Source organism: Gasterosteus aculeatus, chromosome 9 (genome assembly GCF_964276395.1).
Source record: "Gasterosteus aculeatus chromosome 9, fGasAcu3.hap1.1, whole genome shotgun sequence".
In the NCBI taxonomy this organism is placed as follows: Eukaryota; Metazoa; Chordata; class Actinopteri; order Perciformes; family Gasterosteidae; genus Gasterosteus; species Gasterosteus aculeatus.
Window position 1 is genome coordinate 11313072 of NC_135696.1, and position 26092 is coordinate 11339163.

Below are 26092 nucleotides of genomic sequence, written 5' to 3' on the forward strand. Positions count from 1 at the left end.
GGTAAATTAGTGAAATCATTATAGGTTGTTGCCATGTATTACCACAGAAAGTATAAGCATCTCTAACAAATAATTGTTTGGATGGAAGAAAAGGTGTATGTAATAGTTCACAGAGCTCAGATCAGTGAGTTACGAATCACTTGTGGCTGAATAACCCGACGTGTGTTTTTTTTCCGGCGTGTTGTTTGTTGGAATCTTTGTCTTTAGTCGGCTGAAGTTAGTTTTCAATAATTTTTTGTAACTCAACATATTTCTTGGATCCTGGCTCAACCCAGCATTACTGCCACAAGAAGGGAGGCTTGAGTACTGATGACTATGCTGCTATTTGGCATGATGTTATATTAATATGAAACCGCAAGTGGACCCCCAAAGACTTCATTGATTGCTTGTCTTCTAATACAATGTGCTGGAGTCAAAACTATAGCAAACATATCGCTGTGTATTATTATCATTTGTTGACGGTAACTGATGGTCACCTGAAGCAAGAGCTGCAGCAGCAAACACGACTTTACCAGAGGCATCCAGGACAAAGGCCCCCAAAAACGTGGAGCCCACTCAGTCCAGACCCTTCTGGATTTGACTCAGTGCAGCTCTCGCTAACAACTATAACAAGGACAGTTGTTTCCCTGCAGTGTAAGTGAGAGGACTGCCTCTTCTCTGAACAGGCTATGAACCTGGCTCTTGTCCAGTTCTCTCTTCCTTTCCAGGCAGAGCAGAGAAATTAACATTACTGACTGAAATCTTAAACGGCTTCAACGAGTTCGATGCCTCCGGAACCGCCTGGGGACACGGCTTTGCTTTGGAGTTTTATTGAATAGACACTTGACCGACAGTCTTTTTCTGTGTTTCTGTATTGCCTCAGCAGTATGATCCTTACTGAAAAACCTAATTGCCAAACACAGTCCTAATCTGTGCCCCCCTCCCCCGAGTCACCTTGCACCAACTCAAAGCTGTAGAGGGAAAGCTTTGAGCAACCTCCTGACTTCTGTATTATGTGTTTCAACTCTTGTCCATGCTTGCAAGCATTTCATAAATATCATATTCAATGTTTTTACACTGGTGTTGAGAAATCTCTTTCTGTGCGGTTTGCATTTTTAATTATTTCTCATATTGCATTTTCAAAAAAAAGAAAGGGGAGTACCATGTAGAAAAATATGGTTAGATAAATTTCACTAAATGTTATAGGTGTAAAATCAGGAAAAGTGAGTGTTTAAAACATAGAGTGGGCGGCAGCATGTGTTCACAATATGTACATTTCAAAAAGGAATGAGAGATGAAGAAGAGAAAATGAGTGGGTGTATTTGTGTTTGTGGTTCGGTATTTTGCAGGGACATTTTAAAAGCTATATATAATGAGTTATAGTTTGACATTACAAAGAGAGCTCTATGTGTATCCATTTGTATTGTGTGTTCGTGTTTCACTAAAGGTTTTGTAGGATATATGCAGTCAATGTTCTAGCTGTGGTTTTAGTCCCAGATTCAGGCTTCCCTCCACATTTGTGTTAGCATCGTTTCCCAGTATCACACCCAAAAGGCTTTATCGCATGTTAAATATAGAATCATTTCACAAGGAGAGGAAAGGCAAATTTATTTGTATAGCACATTTCAACAACAAGGATATCCTCTCAAAAGGCCTTCACATAAGACCATCCAAACATCAAGCAAAAAAACAATTAAGTAAAAACAGACATTAAAACAATAATAAAGGTTGCAGTGCAGTTTATGACGTTGACAGTGAAAAGCTTCCGCTGTCATACCAGTAACAACATATGCTGGGACGCCTAGAACTTTTCTGTGTCCTGTCCGAGCAGAAATTACAAGATTGGTTAAGTAAATTTTTCAGTTAATTCTGGAGCTACTAAAGGTTTTGTGCAACATTATTTTCAGACATTGCTAGCGTCTGTTGTGTCTTCTGCTGAGAGCTCCACATCTTCTCACATAGGGGGCTGATAAGGAGGGTGTAAGGGCCGTCCCTGGTAGCGGATCTTATCTGAGGGGACCTGCATTGACAAACTCTCTAAAAACCACTGCACAGCGTCTGAGGCACGAACTCAAAACAGAGATAGTGTCACGGGGTGACGGCCAAAACAAAGGTGGGACTCAAACGCAGGATTCTGAGGATAAAAAAGATTTTATTTTCGGCAGCAAATGGATTTAAATAGGCAGCGCTGAATCCGTGGCCGGGGGAGACGCTGGAGAAACAGGCAGGCACAAGGGTCCGGGCAGCAGGAGCAATACAATTGATGGAAGCCACACTGGAGGGAGAGGCAGTGATCCGGCTGGCTGGAGGGGGTTCTCCCGAGCCGCGTAGGGCGAGAGGGGAAGCCAGGGAATCTGTCAGGCTCAGGTGGATGCAGGCTGGGACGAGGCTGAAACGCGGGGACAAGGTCAATGCACAAAACCTCTTTCTTCGAAAATCAATCTCTGGTGAGAGCTAGCCAAGTTACCACTAGGAGGGCAAAACGATCAGGCGAAGACTGGTGCTCCTGCTGCTCCTTAAGAAGGGTTCCTGACGATTGTATATGCAGGACAGGTGTGACAGCAGGCAGCCACCAGACTCCGCCCAGGTAACTGGGAAAACCTGCTCGCCCTGCCTGAAACACACCTCCAAGCCAAGTCAGATCATGACAGATAGTGTACGGAGACGTCTGCACAACTGACAGAACTGGCAGGGATTGTGTAGGGACATGTTTCTTCCATCTCTTGGACCTCAGCAACCAGTGACTGCAACCTCTCCAACCAAATCACAGTTTGATATGGAGGAAAAAATACAGCAAAAGGATGTCCAAAAGTATTTCAGGGGGCAAAAAGCTGAAAATGGACTTCAAAATCTAGTTGTGCGTGAGTTTGAGCCGGCGGATAAACAGGAAGTGCAGCAACTTTTTCACGATGGGATGATGGAAATGGTGGCCGACACTGCTTTCAGAGGATTGAGACACCACCCAGAGAGCCTCCTGCTGTATGCAGCGATGACCGGTGAGATTATTGTGTGAATTACATTTTCTGCTATTGGTTCGGCAGTTTGGAAGAAGAACGTGTCGGGTGGTAGGTGCAAACATACTAGTATGATGTATTTCAATCTTTCAGACAGTATTTTTTTCACAGTATTACATTATGTTGCTTTGTTCTGTTTTGCACTCTGTAGGCTTTTACAGCCACAGAAAAAGTCGGATGTGCTACCACTTATCACATATTTGCTTCACATTCATGTCTTCTCCATCTTTCCTTCTGCAGTTCTATGTTTTGTCATCACCGTGTGTTGGTGGGTGATTGTACTCCTTCCTCTCATTTTACTGTATGGGCGCTACTTCTACAGCAGACGCATGATCCATCGTTACCTGGAGCAGGCCAGCAGCAGAGACATGGGAGACATCCAAGGGTTCTACATGAAATCAAGTATATCATTTTATAATGTGTAATGTTAACTATTTCTAACTTACTGTTATGGTGCATATGGTAGAATTGGGGCAAAAGAAAATTCCTCCAAATTTTGTCGTCTCTTTCTCGCTGAGATTCAGCATTCTAAATGGCGTCTTAATATATCAATAAGGATTGTGACGTATTAAACCCAAAATATAGACTAATGCTTTTGTTAACGAAAGAGTTAAAGGTGTGTGAAATAACGACACAGACACTTATTAATGCTTGTCCCCGGTAAAAAAACTAAAACTGTTCTCGTCTCCTGATTCTTGTAATTGTAACAATACACTGATATTAATTTCATCAGTTTCATCGGTTATTACTTTGAAAAGTTGTGCTTTGAAATATAACCTTTGCATTCTATAAAAGTGAATAATTAAATGTAAGAGTGTAGCTTGCAACCTTGAACAAGAAGGCTTTGAGCTATAAAAAAAAACAAAAACATTTTTTTTACTCAAACGATTTTCCTTTCTCACATCCTTTAACGTTGTGACCTTGCCCTCCGCTTCAGATTCCCGTCTGTGGGTGGCCGTGCTGCGGGGCAAAGTGGTGGGCATCGTTGCAGCGGTCGGCCAGCAGAAGCCGGGAGGCGCTGTTGAGCTGCGGTGGATGTCCGTCGACCGGAGCTGTCGGCGGTGTGGAATCGGCCTGGCGCTGGGACGAAAGGTCGTGGAGTTCGCTGTCGCTCACAAATATCGCTCCGTTGTCCTCGGAACCACGTCGTACACGTCCCCGGCCCACCAACTCTACCGGCGTCTGGGCTTCCGCTTGGTGGGGTTCACTGACGGGTACGTCACTCCCGGGGTGAGGCGTGGCCTCCCGGAAGGGATCTTCTATCGGGTCCGTCATCATCACTACAAACTCGATGTGCAAAGGTGACAAGATCACTGAAAATGGACAGCTGTGAGTTAGTGGGAGTGAGGACAGCTAAACAAGATTTAAATATATGTGAAAAATTACGATGGGGGACGTTATTATTTTTATCTTTTTATAATGTGTATCTTTTTATTCTATTTTCTTCCCTGTACATGCTGCTGTGATAACTAAATTTCCGTCTTGAGGGATCAATAAAGTATCTATCTATCTATCTATCTATCTATCTATCTATCTATCTATCTATCTATATGCTTATTTCAATCTTAAAGCACCACCAAACTTGTTTGGTTCAGTGTGGTTGGCTTTGACAATACAGACAATAATTAATCTCCATCTCATGCCAGCATTCCACTGCAGTTTTTTGTTGTTTTTTAACATGGCAACAATCTGTCTTCCTCTTAATAGGGCAGTGTGTAGGACTTTGGTAAGCCAATGAAAACATAACTATCGCTACTGTCAGGTCATTATGTTTTAATGCACACTGTTGCTTTGCTCGTATTCATAAAGCCTGTAAGGGCCTTGACTCTCTTTATGCAGCATCACATCAATGCTTTCTCTATGCTTCTTCTTCATGATCCTCTGTCTGGGCCTCTTGAGGGAGATATGAAATCATCTTGAAAACACAACTGGTCATTTGAGATAATAGGAGGGTGTGGCAGGTGATCCCAGCTTGGTCAACTCCTCACTTCCTCTTAGTTTCTTTGCAGTTTACTCGCTCAGCATTACGATCCTCAAGAGTTGAGGGAGATGTTCTAGATTTTATTTATCCTTAAGTCCTTATAAAAGAATATGGCCATCCACACTCAAACTCAACTATTTGTACCCTAACAGCTGCTATAACTTAATTGAACCATTCAGTTCAGCTAAACCCTTTGCTTGCAGGTAAATAATAAAACAAGTGATTATGCAAACTAGCACCCTGTTATATGGACATCCATGACCTAACACCCCGAAAGAGATCCACTATCTTCTGTATGCACAGTATAACGCTGTTGATTGTGACGAGGACACGTGCAGCTTCATACTTGGTGTTCTAGTACAGCACTTGTAGTTATGAACCCTCTTTTTAATGTGACGGGGTACAAGAGAGCCACACACACACAGGGGAAGCTGGTGGTTGGTTATTGATAGTTGCTGATAGAATCTGATTTTTTGCTATTGAGCAAAAATTAATAGTGCCAGGAAATAGCAATAGTTTTTGCAGAACAGATGAATTTAATAAAGATGTTTCTTATTTTTCTCATGAATTTTATGAAACCTAAAAATTGCATTTAATGTGGGTACACATGCTGCCACTGTGGTCCAGAGTGTTCTGAGGGGTAGATTTCTGGAAGGACAGGAGAACAAGGCAACATTTGCACACAGTGCATCCTCAGTGCATCTCTGGATTTACTGGCAGTGACCATCGTAATGAGTTATGTTCAAGGCGGTGTGCGTCATAGAGACACTCCTGTTTAGCTGTATTGTGTACAGCTTGTGACGTTCGCACAGGAACATGACTAAGCAGAGCTGTTGAATGGACGCATTACAGCTTTTGAAATGGTACCTCCTGCTTGCATTGTTCCAGAGCGATCCATCACCATCGTTTTGTTTTGATCTACAGAAATGAGCTTACTGTACCAAGCATCTGTATAATCAGTCACAAGCACTCATTAACATACATTTCTGCAAGGATCAATGTCAATCATAATTTCCATAGTTGTAATACAATATAACCTTTTTAATGCCTAATAATGTATTAAAGTGTGATATTAAGTCAATTAATCGTTGCTTTAAATAAATTGAATGATTAGAATATAACGCATAAAAAGAGTATGCTTATAATGCATTATAGACATGGTCTCCAGTGTTGCCCAAAATACACATGGTGTTACCATAATGATAATGCAATAAGCTTAAGAGTGCACATAAAATTAATTTTCTATCCCATTGCACAACGTTTTCCTAATAATAATTTAGGCTGGGACAACTTGAGTAACCAAACGGGTTTCAACAGTATGATGATGTGAAAACGGCATGTTCAGCAGATTTGTGAAATCCGTACTTCCTCCTATATGTTCATGTCAGCATGTGCTTCATGTTGTGAAATTGGCAAATAGTTGCTGTGGGTCAATGTGGATCAGGCCAATTGAATTGCTTTATTTTACAGGATCTCACATCTCATCTGCTGCTCACCTGAACAGTTTCTTCCCGTCGGCAGTCGGGCTCATCAACAGAGCCCGGTCCCCCACTGCCTGACTATAACACTCCACCGGTCACTCCCGTTCACACTGCACATGCCACTTTAACTGCAATTCATCACTTTGTCACTTGTCACTTTGTCTCTTGTCTGTTACTTGTTTGTTAGTGCACTTTATGCCTGATTCCTGATCCTGATTCCTGATTCCTGTTGGTTCTTGTTAGCTGTTGATGCCGACACCCACCAACTGATCACACTCACAAGTTCCTTTTGTCTGCTTTATAGTGTGTTTATGGTGTTTATAGTGTTGATCAATCTTGGAGTCCCTACAGAGTTTAATCAACCCTGTGGGGTTGGACCTTCATCTGACCTTTCCGACCAACTTCCCAGCAAAAAAGTGAAAGGAGAACCTCCCTCCGCTTGCTGACCAGCCCTCATTTTCTTCCCCGCTAAAGACGAGTGCAAAGAAACCGCACGGGGATTTAAAGTCAGTGTGGATCTCATTGAAGCATAAGTGTGACCTGTTTGCAGGGTGAAGCTGCAGGAAGTCAGTTTAGTTTAGTTTAGGTTTTGCTCTCCACAATTTCCTTCATATTTCCAATTCTTTCACTGCGTCTTCATCTGCACAAACTGGGGTAAGGTTTCCCTTTTGTTCATACATTCATAGTATAAATGGTTTGTATTTATAATTATTCATGTCCCACTACAAAAAAACCTACACAATATTTTCAGTTGTTCCAACTTGTTAAAGGTTAAGCAAGGTCCAAATGATCCTTTTAATGTCAAGATTGGCATTTACTGACTGAAATAATCGAAAGGGCACAGATTATTTGGAAAATCTTTGGGAAAAATCCCTTTGTTTCAAATGTTAATTCCACTGTTTGTTTGTTTTATTTGACTAGTTTAGACGCGGTTGTGAATCGGATGCAAAGATGAGTGTTGAGTACCGCTCTTCTACCGTGACAAACATGGACACTGATAACAGTAAAGTTGGCTATTGCCAACTTTTAGGAGATGGCAGCAAGTTCCGGTATTCAGGTAAATAATGACAAAATACATAATATAAAAGAGAGAAAACGCTTTTTAAACGAGTTTTAAATCCTGTTTTTTTTGCACACTGATTTTGATTCACAGCCAACAACTTATTTATTTTTAGTTCTGCAACACTAAAATCATTAAGCTTATCAAATGTATTAGTTGAATGTATATTTTAAGTCAGCTAATTTAGAGCAGCATTACGGTACATTTGGAGTCATATTTTTTAACAGCTAGCAGTTGTAACTGCCAGGTGGATTTAAACAAAGAACTTAGTGGAAAGTGTTGAAATTGAACAAGCGAGCTACTTTGACATGATTAGAACTACCATGAAACAGCATCTATCAGTGATGTGGCGTAGTGTTTATATTTAGCAATATATTGAGTCTATGTGGGCAAAGTTGCCAATCACTCAGCAGGGCTTATTAATATAAGATTCATAGAATAGTCGCATTATTATATTTCAAATTTGGCAATTTGAATGTAGTTGTTAAGATAAACCAATGGAAGTCTTCTTTTGTGCGATCACTTTTTTAGTCCTTTGCTGTATAAAAAAATCAATTATGTGTATTTGTAAAATAATGAAGGTCTGCCCTTTGGCTTGGGTTAAAGTTTTGCATAGTATTCTGTAACACCACTAGATATTGTAGTACAGTTGAAACAAATTTAACGTGTTTTTTGTTTCTGTCTTTCAGTTCATGCATTAAGAAACAGCCCCTTCAGGGCCGCTACAGTTGGTCTTGGGCTGCTGTGTGTTCTCCTGTTGGCTGGGGTCATAGGTCAGAGTGTCCACTGTGAGCCTTTCTCTTTATTCTCACTGTCAAATAGCCTGATGTTTGATGTTGATGTCATTGTAAAATCCCTGATTTACCGATATCTCCCATCTCCCACAGATCAAAATGTAAAGCAAGACCATCAAAACAACCTAAAATCTGCGAGTGACGAGAAAGAGAAACTACAGGAGAACTTAAAGATGCTGCAAAAGGAAAAAAAAACACTTGAGACGAGCCGTGATGACTACGAGCAAAAAAACACTTTCTTGACAAAAAAGAGAGACCTGATACAGACCAACAACAATTTACTGAAGGAGGAAACAAACAAACTTAAAACTAGCCAAAGCCAGTTGCAGGCCAGTAACGCCGCTTTCAGCAAAGAGATAGAAGAGCTGAAAGCCAGTAAAAACCAGTCAGAGACTAAAATCAATGACTTGTCTGCTGCCAAAGCCTATTTACAAAAGCAATATGATTCAGCAATCAAACTCAAAAATGAAGCATTGACCAGCCATGACTCACTGACCAAAGAAAGGAACAATTTACAGAACCAATTAAATAATGTAACCAGATTAAAAGACCGCCTGCACTTGAGTTACAGTAACTTGGTTCAGAAGGTGGAGCATTTGCAGGACAGATACAACTTCTCTAACGGTGAAAAGGAGAAGATAGAAAGCCATCACCAAAACCTGACCATATCAAAAGACACTCTGCAGGCCTCTTACGACCTGCTGGTGAAAGCCACCGATGAGCTGCGTGCTTCTCACACCTCCTTGGTTCAGGAAAAAAATGATCTGGAGATCAGTTGCAAAAATATACGAGCGGAAAGAGACCTGTTGGAGGTGAAAAATCACAACCTGACTATTGACATGGGCGCGATACAGGTGGATGTTGACAAACTGAAGAAAATCACCCCAGGTAAGATGAAGGAATTTAGACAAACAATACACATGGGACATGTTTCAAAAATGTTTCTCCTCTTGTAAAATGCATTTGGCCTTCTTGTTAAAATCTTGCTGGAAAAAGCTGAAAGGTCCAGTGCCATCCAATGAAAAACCGCTAAAAACAAACTCCACCATAATTGTCCTCAAAATCAGTGCATTTAAACACAATCTGATCAATACACACTTTGCATTTGCAGCGAGGAAGTGCTCCAGTGGCTGGACAGGCTTTCAGTACAGCTGCTACTTCACCTCTTCTGGCAAAAGCAACTGGACCGCGGCCAGAGAATACTGTCAAAACAAAGGCGCCGACCTGGCTATCGTAAAAAGTCAAGACGAAATGGTTTGTTTAGCTGTTTGTATTTATCTGTATCTGCATGACTGAAAGTGTCACCATACAAATTGTCATAGAGGATCAGTTCAAGTCGGTTGTGCTGCCCTCCTCGTAGGTGAAGGACGGCGGCCTAACCATAAAACAACAGCCGACACCCAAAATGCATTTAAACAGTTTCAATAAGGATGCCTGTAATGTTACAATGGTACACTCCTGTTACTCTCCTGCCTGCTGCTCTTCTTCTTCTCACAACCTGACAAGGAAGCATATATATATATATATAAAATGCTTAAACACCCCTTAGTGGTGAGATGGCGACACCTGCTTGCTGTTATTGACATTGCATTTGTACATTAGGGTAGGATAAACTAGGAGTTTGCCACTAATTATGAATATATCTATTTCACAGTTGCAATTTAAATCCCCACCAATAAACCCTGCACACTTTAACAATTGGGCATGTTTAATGTACTATGCAGCTCGTAGCGATTAGGACAGAAAAAATATCATCATTCTCATTTTACAGCTCGCCTCTGCTCCACAATGATTTTGAGCTTATATTTGCAAATTGTTTTGATTCTAAAAACTACTAGAACGGGTTGTTGAAGCTGCATCGCGTGCTTTTTTTCGGCTTATCTGGTGCAGTGGATTTATTTGTAAGTACAGTACTGACATAACCTTGCATTTTGTAATCACAAACTCAGTCTTTTGGCCACCCGAAAATCTCCAATGTCACCTCTTTTTATTTAAAAGAAACTTCTGCAATAATGTTATTTTCACGTCTCTTCCTTCATAGCTCTTCGTCAACGGCTTGTATTCAAATGAAAAAGAGGTCTGGATTGGATTAACTGATGGAGGAGTAGAGGGAGAGTGGAAATGGGTAGATGGAACACCATTGACCACCACGTAAGAAACTGTGCTCATATCTCCTGGAACCCGTGAGGACAAAATCGATTAGTATTTATTCTTCTTTTTGATGTCTCTCTGCGTCCTGCAGGTTCTGGGGCAAAGATCAGCCCAACAGCTTTGACGGGAGGAACCAGGACTGTGTGGAATTCTGGCACAGAACGGATGGGAGGGGCACCTGGAATGATGAGAATTGTAACATAAAACAACAGTTCATCTGTGAGAAGTAGTTTCCCTGTCTGCCTATAGTTGTGCTGGCCACTGTTCAATGGTCCTTATGTAAGATAACACATGTTATGTGATCAATTATTACCCAATGAAAGTGATGAGTAATTGTAAACTGAAAGTTAGTGGAGGACGTATTTTATGCTGGTGCAAACGGTCGTGTTTAGGGAGCTGAGATTTCCATTATATTTACATGCTGTTGAAACAATTATGTGAGTTTGCTTTACAATGTGTCCTCTTGCACCGTACGATGTTGTAGTTTGTGTTCTGTTTTGGCTTCCAGTACAGAGAGTATTAAGGTTCACACATAATCCTACACACTTTGCATCTATATTTTATGTAAATCAGCGTTGTACAGTTTAAATAAAGTAATTCACTTTGTGCCACTAGTTCAATGAATCACACAAATACTTTACTGGGAGTTTGTTAATATGCATGAGCAATTCAGACACCTGAAGCTATAATTATAAGAAGGACGATATATGTTAAAAAAAAGTCTTATAAAACTAAAGTTCAAAATGTGTTGACAGTTGAAGGTCAAATCAAACCAAACCTGCACTGATCAATTAACTCAATAATTAAATGTGCTTAATATCCCATTTTAGTTACTGTCTGTTTATAAATATACTTTTCTAAGACACTTTATATTATATATATTAAATAATATATTATTATTATATATAATATAATATTAAAATAACTGCTCTCTTCATCGGTGATGAACAAATTACTTAAAGATGAAAGTCAGTTAATAAGGACCCGTAAATCAAGCTCTACCCACCCCGGCTTCTTTTTGGGGATATTTTGTAGCTGAACTCTATAATTCTGTTGTTGCATAAAACGAGGAGCCAGCGGAGGCAGTCTAAATCCCCTCAATGTGCCGTTGGGTTGGGAAACAAGCTAGCAGCTCTGTTAGATAACTCCCCAGAGACACAGTAAACATCCTAATGTGTTCTGAAAGGCTGAGGCTCTTTGTAATAAGTGAACTGAACCGAACTTCTTTTTGTGTGTAGATAATAAGCAAAATAAAACAGTGTCTTTGTGTTGATTCACAGAACCTGGTCTTGTGGAAGATCCCACTGTGACGGCAAGCCCACAGACAATAAACCTGAAAACACGTTCACGTAAAGTCACTTCCTGAGGCCTTTTTGACAAAACCTTTGATGTTGAACGCAAATGCAATAAGTTTAAAAATGTCCAGCAAAATAAATGGGAGCAAAATTGCCAAAAGTGTCATTGGCATATCTGTCCGACAAAGCTCACTGGTTTGGCACCTTGGCAGATGAGGATAGTGATGAATACCACAGCATGTGAATGAATCATATGGTGAAAATGGTGAACAAAAACTCACGGAACACATTTCTAGCATCCCCGAATTCAGAGAAGGACTACTGCCTCTCCAGGTAAACATATGTATAGAAAGAAGTTTTGTTGAGTGCTATGGGCTGTAAAAAGCTGGTGCTGGTGATGCTGCTGGATCGTTTCCCACTTGAGCTTGTTGATGGCGACGCAGCCAAAAATCCCAGATGACATTGATCACTGCAGGTTTTCTACTGAGCTTTACTACACTACGCATTCCAACAGTAAGCTCAAAGTCATCGCAATCATCCGAACTGAAGACTCAAGAAAATCGACTCGATGTGAAGGTGAAGGTTCGCCGTCTGCAAAGGATCATGCAAGTTCATCCTGCTCATCAATGCTGCAGTGGTCAATAAAGGGGTCGTGATCGTCAACACAGAGGCTCTGAAACCGCATCAGATGGTTCGTGATGGTCATAAACTCGACAAGGCGGCAGCGAGCCTCACTGTGGGACTCTCCAGGGACAAGCCCAGAGAGGGAGACGTCTTCAGGGCTGCGCTTCACGCGGTTTCATGTGATTGGAGGAGGAAGCGAACAAGAAGCTAATGCGTCATCTTGCGCACGCCAACAGGTTGGGCCTAGCTAGTGTATTAAGAAAGAAGGGAGGTAAAGAGTTGGTGAAGAAGGTCAACATCACTTCAGGTGTGACGGAGTTCGATCCAATTTCGTCCCAGAGACGCAATCAAGGTCAATTTGGGTAAGAAATAGTACAGGAAGGTGTTTTTGGTCAATAAAAACGAGTTTATTTTTATTTATTATTATTTACTTTATTGTTAATCTACAATGCATTTTTAAAAGATCTGACCTGTTAAAGACTGTACAATTAAAACATGAAATATGTGCATATGGTTGCATAAGATAAAACATGTACCTTGAGACAGATTGTTGATACATTTTCACCCGAATAGGAAAACAGAACATAATGTTTATAGATATGTAGCGGAAATCAGAAATCCACCGTTATCGTTATCGAATATATATTGAAAAGCTATTTGGGACTAGAAATCACAGCATCTGATATCATTTAATTAGCTAGCACTAGCTGAAATTCATGGTAAAAGTCATTTCTAATGATTAAGTCTATACAATTATAGGTCTCTTTTGCTATCAACACTACAATAATATCCCACAATTACAGTCCTAACGGTTAAATTCAAGTTTGAAGTTATTAAAAATGTTCACCAAACTCCAAATGTAAGTCAGGTAATATAGTAAACTGCATATGTAAAGGTTAATTCCCCAAATAACACAAAAATACATTTTTGGAAGTTAAACTATTGCTGGTTTGGGATTTTAATTTCAAATATATTCAAGTTTAATTACACCTCTAAAGAGAAGCTTTGGTTAAACAATCCCCTTGCAGACACTTCAGTCTTTAATCTCTCATTACATTAATGCATTCACACAACAGCAGCACATTAAAGGGATTTTCTTATACTTGAGAAATGGTGGAAGTAAAAGAAAAAACTACAAACACCAATAAGTCTTGGAACATCAAGAAGACGTTGTGTTTAGTGCAGCTGAGTGAGTTTGGTGAAAAGTCAGCGAGACATCATCCGCACAAACTCTGTGGAAAGAAAAGATGTGATGTCAATACTTTTACTTCCTTCCATAACGGTAAGCTTGATTAAACTGCCACTCTGTTACCTTTTTGTTTTTCTCCTCAATTTGCTCACAAAACGCATCACCCACTCACCTTCAAAGTCCACCTCTCCGTCCCCGTTGAGGTCAACGTCTCGCAGGACCTCGTCCATCTCGCGGTGGTTCAGCTGCTGCCCCATTAGCTTCTTCATGGCTTCCCTCAGCTCTCCAAGGCTGATTTGACCATCGCCATCAGAGTCAAACTGGGGAACAAAGTCATTTGAGAAAGATTCCTTGAAAGCACATGAAAAGGTTAGGTGGTGTCTTATTTGGCTGTTAGTTGATAAATTACGCTGCATACCTCTTTGAAGGCATCCCTCAGCTCCTTGACTCCAATCATGTCTGCAGTCTCAGCGAGCATCTTAGGACCCATCAGATCAACAAAGTCCTCAAAATCCACTCTGCCGCCACCTGAATGAGAAGTAAACACAGAAAGCAGCGTTAGATGATTGTTATGTTTCTTTACCAAGCCAGCAAATGAATGACCGGATCGGTAGGTCAGCGATTGCAGCTCACTTACAGATCTGCTGGCTGAGTTCTATCAATTCCATTTCTGTCGGCATGTATCCCATAGTCCTCATGCACTCGCCCAGGTCCTTGCAGCTGATGAAGCCGTCCTTGTCTTTGTCAAACTCCCTGAAGGCCTCACGCAGCTCTGCAGGAACCATTTGTGAAAAACAGTAAATAAATGTAAGAAAGACAGAGGTATTGCAGTTACAATGGGGTTGTTATTTTTGCTCAATGGCATTCAAAGACCTTTATAACAGCTGCCTTGTTTGAAAGTCGCACCCTGGTATGTTTTATTGCGTGTTAAGTCTAGTAATACAGTGCCAGTCAAAGGTTTTCTCATTGAATTAAATAAGAAAAAGTGTCCAAACTTTTGACTGGCATTGTGTATTACTGATTATACTGACAGTCCACATATTAGATTATCTATCAGATGTTCGGTTTAAAGCCGCATGTAACAGTGCTTTAAATTCTGAACGACATTCATTTGAACTATTTTCATTCTTGTTTTTACGTAAACAAATTTCAATGATTCATTCCACTCAGAACACATATTACGTTCTTTTGAATGCAAAGTCCCACCATGAGGAATATGAGGCACTCCAGACTTAAACAGTGCTTCTATCGTCCTTATTCTCTTTGAATACTAATCCTATAAAAACATCTTCTTGTTTGCATACTGACATTCAATTGTTTCAAAATCGGACATTAAGAGTCAAACTAAATTTTTTTAAGTCCAACAGAAAGTCTGAGGTTTGGAAGGAAGAAAGTCATTCAGAAAAAAAAGTCAAGGGAATGATTATGATGATGATGATGGAGTGAGAAAAGTAGTAAAGATTTTGGATTGAGGTTTATAACATCTCTGTACCCTCCATCTCCTCTGGTCGTAGATCTCTGTCCTGCAGTGGTGCGCATAGAAGACAGGAGAGAAATGCAGAGTCAGGTAAACACATACACCTTCAATCTCGTAATAATAATTATAGCGTGCCAGCTCGTTGTGTTTTCTTTGCTCGTGTGAAGCACTTCTGTTCCCTGTTCAAATGCCTGAGCAGAGATACCACCGCTGGATTATTTGCGTTTTTATCTTAGTGACCCAAGTAACCTTTTTAGTCGATCTGCTACACAAGCTTGTGTCCAATCTCTGGTGGAGAAGCTTAGAGGTCTGCTTTTCATATGTTTTCTGCATGATTCAACAGAAATGAGGCCTGCACAACTGTCCGCACAAATACGTGCAACAAAGCTGATCAGATGGCACTTGCAAAATGGTTCTCAGATAAATGAATGTGTTAATTGTAATTAGCCTGTTGTGGCAAGGACAAAAGGTAATTCCAGGATACGTTCAGCAGCAGGAATAATACAGGCCCGGATTAGAGGATGCAGAGAGAACAGTGGCAGAGAGATTACAGCTGTAAATTGTATTACAAATCACAGAGGCTTAATGGTTTTTCAATTCCCTATTCACGATTTTTTTCATCTGCATCTGCACTGCTATTCATCAGGGACTTGATTAACCAACATTTACACATCGGTAGAGATTGAACATTCTGCAAATACACCACATACCAATTATTATATTTTGCTAAGATGACTGGTAAACAATGTTTTCCTTGTTGTTCACATGTTTTGTAGTTTTCGGCTTTAGTCCCAAGCCACTAATACCACTCAGTGCTTAAGAAAATGACCCAAATGTTAAGGTTTGTGAAATAAAACCTTTTGGCACTACACAGCTGGGTTTCTGGATTGATGCAAGCAACGTCTAAAAATGATCATCAACAACAAGATATTTAATGACATTTTTTGCCAATGTCTGCACATCTAAATACTTTACTTTAAATGAAGCTTTGTGAAGCTGTACAAAATGCACATTTTTGAATAAATTCAGCATGCTATTATTCCTGACAATAACAGTATTTACCTGCTCACCTTATTAACTGTTATACTGTAGGTGTCGGTTATAGACACATAATCATAAACCACAGCTGAATTTCATTAGCTTTTGTGGGTATTTGATCATAAATGAAAGTATATTGGACACATATTCACTCCCCTTTTAGCTCTGTTCTTGGTGTCTACTAACATCTGACCCATTTACTGTTAAAGGCTCCGCAAATGAGTCAGACGAGGAGCGCAAAAACAACCATTAGTTAAAAGTCGCTGTAATACTCGATAGAGCTGCAATAGAGCTAACATGGAGCTGAGGGGAGATCCGCAGTCAGGTGGTAATTCCCTGTGCGTGTGGGATGAGCAATCCCTTCCACGCGATATCATTGGGTCTGTTCAAGACGTCACAGGACTGTTTAAACTTTTCCATTCACCAAAGCCATACAGAAGTCAACTGAAAAATACAGTAGAATAATTTGGTCATGATTGATATAAATTCATCATGACGTAATAATAATAATAATAAGTAACAAGTCAGTATTGTTAGTTATTTTTTTCTAGACACCTGAGCTCAAGGTCATCCAATACTTCACAGGTCGGGTGCTTAAAAATCAGAGAAGCACCAGTGATCATAGACTTCCACCATAGACCTCCATCCTAATGGCTCTTTTAGAAAAACAGTTAGAAAAACTGCAGCTTTCCATCATTATAATGCAAGATTATTTACGTTCTTCCACTCCCCAAGAAACACTATATTACGCAACAAAGATCAACTAGCACAGTCGTGCAACCACTTAAACGCTACAGATGTTCTGGTGTGTTGCATAGGATTTCATGAGGATTGACACTCACAGGTGGGAATTATCATTGGTGGAGAGTATGGAAAGGATGTGATGATACCGCGGTGGACTGATGGATGGCCACAACTTCACCACTGAAACGGATGGATAGAAATATTCATGACAGAATTTGGCTTCGGTTATTCTGTACTGTGTCTGTAGGCATGTGTGTGTGTGTGTGTGTGAATGTCATACATACAAGCTGGCTCTGTGCAAAGCCTCGTCTGAGGAAGATGCAAGCAGGCCCCACTAAGTTGTGCAGCATGTTGCAGTTCTTAACCAGAGCGCACAGCGGCTCATCAAAGTCCTGCTCGCTGCCTCCCTCCTCCTCATCATCCGTGTCCACATCACCTGCGCCACCGAGGGCCCCCAGCATGGCGGCAGCTAATGGGGTGCCACTTTGTTCTATAGGCAACTCCCCCTTCGAGGAGAGGAATGAACTAAATTAGGACCATTCATATTCCATTGCAACAAAACTGGCTAGTTCAAACCTACAAGTTTGCATATCAGCCACAGGTCAAAAACTATTTTTTATAATATTTTAAAATATAGATTAATTGGAAACAGAATCTCTCATGTTGCTTTTGTGTTATTTACAGATCAATGTCTCTTGGACATGGTCACATGTATAAGCATTATCTTATACATCTTTCAGTTCAAACTCTTCGGTTTCTCTCACCTTAAAGGAATTAAATGGCACCTTACCTTCATCCTTTTACTGTTCTTTTTTGAAGCTTTGTTTATGTTTCCCATCTCCCTGCCCGCTTCTTCCCGTCGTCCCTCTTCCTGTCCCAAAACTTCTTCCCTGTTTCTCCTCCTTTTTTTTCTCTCTCTCTCTCTTTGATCAATTCTCAAATAAAAGTCCAAAATCCATAATCAATCCAGGGCATTCCATGTGGCGACGTCTTTCACACCCGGCGTGGAGAAGGCGAGTGTTTTCCGCTCGCACAACTACTCCTACAAGCGAAGAGGGACAATCCAGGATCCTACTGTGAGAGCGAGAGGCGCGGCAGGTACATGACTTTGCATCCAATCCCAGGCTCAACTCTGTTGGTGAGTGCTGTCATGGTGAGCTCTAAGAGGTGTAGTGTGATATTATGGAATAGCAGCAGGGTGCTGGAGGACGGAAGGGTGGGGTGGGAGAGCTGGGTCATATCTGGGCTGAAACAACCTCCTGCTGCCAGATTTTAGCTCTGATTGCATGAATCGACCACTTTCTCCCTCCCTTTCTATCTCTCTCACACACAAACACACTTTTATCCATCTATCTATCCATCAGCCTCGCTCACCAAGGGTGATCTCTTGAATTTGGCCCAACTTAATCTAATCCATGCCACCCAACTTCCTCTCTCTGTCCACCAAACATCGTGCTTGTGGCCTCAAAATGACTAGTTTGGAAGAGAGAGAGAGAGAGAGAGAGAGAGAGAGAGAGAGAGATAAAGGGGGGAGGGGATGATAGAATTATGGATGGAGAGTTGGCTGCCCATTTAATCTCTGGCATTTTAGATTAGAGTGAAAGAGTTATGTTTGACAGGCGATGGGAGTTCATGCTCGAAGTGTGTGTGTGTGTGGGGGGGGGGGCGAGGAATATTTATATTACTTTGGAGTACGAAACAAATCAATGTACCACATCAGCGCAGCAACATGGAACACGTCGTGAGATTGGCCTCACACAATGCCTATGACAAGTATTCACTTTTTTACTTTTGTTGCTTTTATACTCAAAATCTTGGACAATATAACAAAACGTCATTCGTCCCATCACGTCCCATCCCGCTGCCAGCAGACTGCTTCTAAGGGAGCAAAATGGACATTCTGTCAGCATCTGAAGAAAGTGCTGAAAACACCAAGTTTGTTTATCCCAGACCGGACCACCTGTTTGGAGGATCAGCAAACTGAGTCGCTGTAGCCTCCGACCAGAGGGTTTGTCAGCAGAGATGTCTGTTAGCGACAATGAAAATTGTCAATATTGGCTAGCTTTTCCCATTACGGCCATCATTACAAACTTTAGTAAACATCACTGAGTTATAATATCTACTTTAGGGATGTAAAAATAACAAATAAAAGATAAACTCAGGTATCTTTTGGTAAAGAATTAGATTGAAAACAAATCCTATACTATGTCAACCACCCAATTCATCTTAGGTAAAATATGACATCCTATCAGACAAGACTTTATTAAAATTTGTTCTACATTCAGCATCCCTTCCCGTAACCTTTACTTCCATAAAAGATCAGTTAGCATTGAATTCCCAAATTGAAGAAGTAAAACTGAACCCTTTGTTAAATATTTCTAATCTTAAACTTCGAATGCAGGCATGTTTTTTTTATTGTAATCAGTGCACCTCGCTTTGATACTCGTGAGCTCGCGATGTGTTACTTCGTACCTCCCTCTATTACACATTTGTATGCTGGTCACGTGGTGCTGGATGTGTGCCAGAGATTAGTAGCAGTAAGTGTAAAGCCAGTGCTGAGCTGGCAGCCGTAATCCTCTGGTCAATTTTGGGGAACTAACACATTTTTGGTGTCTCTCTATTTGTTCATGCCTTTCTATGTCACTGTTCCTGTTATGGTGATATTCAATTCTTTATGATTCCCTACATATTACAACTTCTCCATTTCGTTCAAAATTGTTGTCTCCTTTTTGGTGCAGATTTCTTGTCAGTTTTTGTTTTCTTCTGGTTTCAATGACAACTGGGCAGTAATCAATACTTATCTATAGTATCTTGCTTTTGTATCACCAGCAGAGTGCAGCAAAGCACAGGTTGCTCTTACAGCAAATATGAATTTGTGCTCAACTGTAAGACCTATCCACCCCCGCTAGATGTCAGCCTCCTGCTTAGGCATTTAAAAAGGCGATCCATTATAGGACATTTTGTGCATTTCCTGTGTTTGGATAGGTCACTGTGAAGAAATGCAGCCCACAGGAGGGTAAGGGGCAGTAATGAGATGTTGAATGGTCAAACCTCGTTTCATGGACGGATGGCACTATGGCTGAATCTCTGTCCCCTTCACAGACGCCATTCTCCAGCTAAGCCTGCAGTGTGACCTTTCAATGGTCTTGGAGGACTTCAAATAAAAAAAATACACTGAAAAATTGATTAAGTAGAGAGCATAAAGATTGATGAGATGATTTATAACAAAGGCTTCAGATCCACAGTGTTGTGGTTATATAATCGCATGTGCTTAGCCTACTGATCCAGCTGGACATCCACCAGATTAGCAAATGGAAGCCTCAGTCCTGTCATGTTTTTTTTCATTACTGCATTGTTTCCCACCCTATATTTTACGAGAATGCCTGGAAAGCTGTAGATTCATTTAATTGAAGTCTCCTTTCACAAATAGAAAAGGGAAAACAAACAGTAGCCACATGCATCTAAGTTGGAGAAACAAAATGAAAAAGCAACAATCAAACTTAATCAACAGCCCAACGTGAAAACAAAGCTTTTCAGCTATGAAACCAAAAACACAGCAGCTGGGTGAGAATTATGCTCTATCCCCCGACAACAGTTAGTATACCAGATGCCTGAAAGGCAAAGATAAACTTCATGATGCAACCACACCAACGTCAGGATTTTGCATTTGATAGATGCATGTTGACAGAAAATGCATTGATCAGTTCAAATAAGGGCATTCCGGGTGAGCTATGAATGAAAATATATTCTCTTCAAACAACCAAATTCAAGATGAATGTGGTCAACTGCATCATTAGATTGCGCTACAAATGAGTTACAGCCTGCACAGATAGTATGTCCTCACTTGCATTTACCAAGAAGTATTTACCATGATCCTACGTCTTTAAATACAGCTAATTATCCTACACATGTGCAGAATACTGAACCTGTTTGACGTCATGAGTATAAAGTGTTCATCCGACCATTCAGTCTTGGTAAGTATAGCATGCAACGTCAGTATGCAACATCCATACATATCGATCGCACCTTTTGACCTAGAAAATGCACTGATCTCTCTGTTTGTAAACTGCAAAGATGTCTATCTGCCAAGATGTCTGCAAAGTGAGCCACAGCGAGTGTGATCAAAGGTGTCATATTAAGTGAATTGAGCTCTTGAGTTCTGCCAATTATTTTTTTGAGTTGCCACATTGAAAGATAAAGATTATAACCACTTGCCAGATCGGCAAGAAAAAACATGATTGCATTCAATAATGTATGCAAGTTGACAAAGATGTGTTGTAAATACTGTAAATCATTTCAAATGAAAAAAACAGGGTAGCCTTGACAGCAAACTACGCAGAAGCTCTCTTACACCGAACAATGAAGCATTCTGCTGTGCAGAAATTAAACTTCAGTCAGACTGTGGCTCTGAACAAGTTTCAGCCAGCAGTGCTAATATTTCTCAACCAACTGGTAAAACTTGCATACAGCACAACGTATTTACCATGATTGCAGTGTCTAGCTGGGTAATAATCCTACATACTGTATGTGCAGTATACGGAGCCTGTTTGACATCAGACATCGCTTTCTCACCGTCCATGCACGTTGAACGTTGCACAACACATTGCTCAACACATTGCCTTCTTACCTTGAATGTGTGCTGATCTCTCTGGCAAATGAAAGAAAACAGTATATCTGCTTAATTAATCTGTGAGTTGCACAATTAAGATGAGGCAAATTGAGCTGAGCCCTGCTGAGTTAATATTGGTTTGAGTTGTGACACTGAAAATAGAGACTTCAACTACTTGACACATTTAGGACACAACACAACAGGGAATTTAACTTTTCACAAAATTCATTCTAATTTTCTAATATTAATTAGGTCGCAAGATGTAGAAGTCCAAGGCAGAATAGTTCATTAAATAAACAAGTGATGATAAAGTCAGTAGACAATTTCCATTAAACCGCACATCACATCACAGACTGCAACCACATATGGTTGTCTTAATTGTCCCACATTGCCTAATCTCATTTTCCCGCCCGTTTACACATCCCCAAAAGGAGGATAATGGCTATTCCATCCGTCCAAATTTTGGTTTATGCATTTAACTGTGACCTGAACGTTCCAAGAGGTTCCAAGGATTAGAGATTCTCTGCAAAAATAGGATGAAGGGATAAAGTAATCGCTGCAACGTTAGTACTGCATGTTGTTTATCTCCATCCAGGAGTATAGGAATCAAAGCTGGCCGTAAGACTGCCACCGAGGCATTGGTTCAGCTAATTTCAGTGGACAAGAGATTTATTAATCAAATGGATGAATATGAGTAAATTTTACTCTACCACAAAACTGTGCCTCAAATATTGCAAAACCACAGTATAAGAATATGAAACATGTTTTCCCTGTGGTATTGCAGTATGAAATTCCAGCATAAAACATGCAACTTCAGTCAAAGTTCAGTAAAAGTATTAATTTTAAGGAATGCCGAGAGTGGTAAATAGAGTGGAAATTGAATTTGTTAAAGTTCAAGGTTTTTTTTTTTTTTTACTTCAAAGCATTGTTAAAGCTATATTACATTTATTCAGGACCAGATGATGAGGCTGCATTCTGACACTAGTTAACACTATGAGGACTCATAGTGATGCAGGGTTACCTAATCTGAGTAGGCTTCAATGTGTAAATTTGCAGAGCTTGTACAAACATGTCTTGTCTTTCTGACCTTGATATTACATTCTGCATTGAAAAAAAGTTCAATGGTGAAAACAGTGAGTAATTATGGATTCGTGGTCATGTAGTGTAGAGGGCGCAAAGGATGCTTTCCTTCAAAACACATTTGGGTAAAAAGGTTGAGGAGTGAAATAATCTAATCTGTTCATACACACTGTCACATCTTCAGCCTGTTCAACTACCATAGTGGACAAATGCAAGTAACATGCACATGTTGTACGGTTCATAGAATGACTAAAATGTTATGAAGACATCCATTGGCCAGATGTGTGACTGAAATGACAAAACAAGGCAAGTACACAATCACACACGGGTGAGAAAGAGTAGGATTCATTGTAAACTGAAAGGGTGAATGAGTGTTGGAGTAAACACACCCTAAGATTCAGAGTTAATAAGAACAGTTTTGAGCCTTTCATAAATGCTATTCTCTTGCCCTCTAAATTGATTGTAGTGTTTGATTTCAATCAAATAAAAAATATGTACTCTCAAAATGTTTTTCCATCTCTCATAGGAATATTCACTTTGCCTTCTCAGCAGTAACTTAACAATAAGCCCATAAACCATGTTTTGCATTTTAAAGTTCAGAATCAAACGGACAAGTTAAAGTTCTGTAAAATATGGATTAGCATGCTGTCATGAGTCATAACTTTAAAAAGGATCGAATCTCTCACTGGCTGACTGGGCCGTTATTTACAGTGTGATGTGCTGTATCTGTCAAACACATTCATGCTTGTCAGCAGAAATAATCTGGCGCCTTAAGTGTGCTTTGAATGATGTTGTTTGAGTGACGTATGTCTAATCGACTCTTGTCCTCTCATTCATTTAAGCCGTAATCTCCCTTTACAACGCAATCATTCTTCCCTCTCTTTCCTTGTGACATCCAGGCATCGTTCAGCCACCCATTCCTTCTTTTCACTTTCTCATTATTTGCTCCATCTGTTGCAGAACGAATGTCAGACTCCTGTGAGAAATTACAACTGTACACGGTAAGAAAAGAAAAGCAGAAGAGAGGGAAGAACACAGAAGCAGCAGCAGAGCTCTCTTTCTCTAAACTAGAGTGGATTAATTTATTGCCATTGTAAATAATTAGGGACTCGTTCACTTAGAGCTCCGCCCTCTTTTTGCTTTCTGCTTGGGAGCTTCCCGTTGATTTGAAGGTCCAGTACTCTGAGGACCTGTTGCTCTTAAATTACACACTGTGAACTTCCAGACCCACGCATTGACACATTCCTCAATTGAATTGATGATGTATGAAAAAAAGCGGCTTGGTATGACTCCTAATGGATGTGTTTTTTTTTCATTTATACTATTATTCAACTTCAGACTCTTCTGTAAAAGTAAAGCAAAAGCGGAAATTGTTTTTCACTATAATGGGCCATCAGACTAATAGAATGTCACATTCTGCTCTTACACACGATATATGCAGTTGACGCTCAAATTCTGCGTATTTCTTTTGAGACACCTGGATTACCTGTAGTCTCCAGTTGGGTGTCTTACCTGTCCGAAGACCGAGTCAACGATGGGTCGCAGCTTTCTCCTGTCTCCCTCCTGCAGCCAGAGTTCGTCGGGGTCTCCCACCGGCGATGACAGACTCAGGGTCTTAGCTTTGGGCCTTGGATTCCTCTTTATGCTAGCTGAACTCCATCGCCTCAATGATTCAATCTTCTTCTTTATGGAACCCTGGAGAACAGAGGATGAACAGAAAGGTGTAAATAGAAATGTTGTCTCACAAGCAGATAATATGACTGAACTAATTGAAATATGTTCAAATCATTGCACACTTTGAGATCTACTGGCTCACTGTGGTTGAAATCACATCCACATAAATAGCATTTAACATGTATTTACCAGTTTAGAAATTCAACAACAATATTGATGAGAATGATAATTTCTTACACACATAGAATTGCTCTTAAATTATATTGCTTTTTAATTGATTAAAGAAAACAGAAATATTATTTGCATAAACGAATAAAGTAAATACGCTGTCCTTGCCGGCCGGGCTTCAGACGACAATATATCATGTTGGGTTTGTGATGGCACCAGTAGCAGCAATCTCAGGATCTAGGCAGCTGATCAATGCAAGGTAGATGTTGGCGTGTGCATCCACTGACCTTCTTAACTAACTTCCCCTCTGACACCTCCACGGATGATATGCTTTTGGCTTCGGTCATCTTTGCAGCCCAGCTCGCACACACAGAGACGTCCTCTTTCTCTCTGCCTCTTCCTGTCACACTATTGTCCACTCTTCCTCTTTATCTGTCCCTAGAGCATCTGACGCTGGTTGATAATCTGAGGCGTATCTTTCCCTGTTGTTGCTCCTCCTCTCATCCCTCCCCCCCGTATCTGAATAATCACTTTTACATCCGTCAGCTTCCATCCATCTTTTTTGTTTGTTTCTCTCCCTGTAAATATCAGGGGTGGATTTGAAACGAATTACAAATACTCACGTTACTGTAAGTAAGTAGATTTTTGGGGTACTTGTACTTTTATGAGTATTTTCTTCAAGTGTGTAATTTTACTCATGCTTGAGTACAATTTACACCATGTAATCTACGTTGCTACTTTTAAAATCAAAAGTCGCTATTGGATATGCCCACAATTTAAAATAATATTCAAACCGTCAGATTTTTTTTTTTCAACGCAATGCATTGGCTGTCAGATCGTGACGGCGCAATTATTCTAAGATGTAATATAAGCAAAGGCCAACTCGCTGCTTCAGCAGGCAAATGTTTCTGGAGGTAAAATACACAGCGGTGTAAAGAGTGGACTGAGAATTTGAAAAAGAAATGGAAGGAGATTATTAAAAGAAAGAATGAGGATTATGATTACGGCCAAGTGTTTATAAAAGACATAAAGGACATTAACTTTCCTCTCCGTCGTTACTATGGTCGATCTCCCATAGTCCATCCACTGTCCCACAGGTCGAGACCCCCTAGTGGCCTGGCGAACTTCCGTTGCGTTTCTTTGTGTTTTTTTGATTGCCGCATTTTTCTCTTGCGGCGTTTTACAGTTGGATTTGTTTTGCTGTTTGCAACACGTTGGCGCGTGTCGGCCACCGTAAAATTGCCTCTAATTTTTCTATATTGTTCGTCTGAGAAATGTGCTTTGAATTTGAATTTTAAACATCGAATGTCTGCTGTTGACGATGCAATAAAACATCCATCGGTCAAAAAGTAATTTGTACTTTGAGTAGTTTATGAGAAGAGTACTTTGTACTTTTACTTAAGTATTTTTTAACACTAGTGCTTTTACTTGTAATTGAGTGCCATTTCAGCAATGTAACAGTACTTGAGTACAAATTTTCAGTACTCTTTCCACCTCTGGTAAATACACCTACATCACAAAGAGGATCATTCAGCTTCAGAAGATGTCTGTTTTTGTGAACCTGGGGTGTTCATTAGCATGTTAATTCATGTGTATCTCCCTGCATGTGGGGATACATTCACTTTTCAATTGATTCAACATTTCAAAAAATTCAAAAGAATAGACGTATTTCAGTTGTCTTATTTGAGCTTGCCACTATTTTCTTTCCGAGTATGCGACATCTCTGATAATCCC

The 26092-nt window shown here is 40.3% G+C and overlaps 3 protein-coding genes across 7 annotated transcripts; 2 read left to right on the forward strand and 1 right to left on the reverse strand.

The window, feature by feature from the left end:
* The first annotated feature begins 2620 nt into the window (after positions 1-2620).
* On the forward strand, positions 2621-6105 carry LOC144382993 (N-acetylaspartate synthetase-like). Of its 2 annotated transcripts, XM_078080572.1 has the most exons (3): positions 2621-2975; positions 3234-3395; positions 3931-6105. In XM_078080572.1, exons 1-3 carry the CDS (start codon positions 2687-2689, stop codon positions 4296-4298), a joined length of 819 nt encoding a protein of 272 aa, XP_077936698.1. In that variant the 5' UTR covers positions 2621-2686; the 3' UTR covers positions 4299-6105. The 2 variants fall into 2 exon arrangements, with proteins under 2 accessions (XP_077936698.1, XP_077936699.1); XM_078080573.1 differs by lacking the exon at positions 3234-3395.
* A 345-nt stretch (positions 6106-6450) lies between these two features.
* LOC120825480 (uncharacterized) lies at positions 6451-11074 on the forward strand. 3 transcript variants are annotated; one of them, XM_040187107.2, is made up of 7 exons: positions 6451-7109; positions 7377-7512; positions 8205-8303; positions 8403-9197; positions 9421-9563; positions 10351-10460; positions 10552-11074. In XM_040187107.2, exons 2-7 carry the CDS (start codon positions 7407-7409, stop codon positions 10688-10690), a joined length of 1392 nt encoding a protein of 463 aa, XP_040043041.2. In that variant the 5' UTR covers positions 6451-7109; positions 7377-7406; the 3' UTR covers positions 10691-11074. The 3 variants fall into 3 exon arrangements, with proteins under 3 accessions (XP_040043041.2, XP_040043042.2, XP_077936697.1); XM_040187108.2 differs by having other exon boundaries at positions 6465-7109; positions 7382-7512; XM_078080571.1 differs by having other exon boundaries at positions 6803-7109; positions 8205-9197.
* A 1711-nt stretch (positions 11075-12785) lies between these two features.
* On the reverse strand, positions 12786-24817 carry LOC120825805 (calcium-binding protein 2). Of its 2 annotated transcripts, none has more exons than XM_078080592.1 (7): positions 24646-24817; positions 24029-24211; positions 15061-15091; positions 14206-14340; positions 13987-14096; positions 13741-13888; positions 12786-13611 (listed from the first exon to the last, which is right to left on the reverse strand). In XM_078080592.1, the coding sequence occupies exons 1-7, from the start codon at positions 24703-24705 to the stop codon at positions 13586-13588; spliced, it is 693 nt and encodes a 230-aa protein (XP_077936718.1). In that variant the 5' UTR covers positions 24706-24817; the 3' UTR covers positions 12786-13585. The 2 variants fall into 2 exon arrangements, with proteins under 2 accessions (XP_077936718.1, XP_077936717.1); XM_078080591.1 differs by lacking the exons at positions 24029-24211; positions 24646-24817 and adding exons at positions 17112-17333; positions 17618-18932.
* Between the last annotated feature and the right edge of the window lie 1275 nt (positions 24818-26092).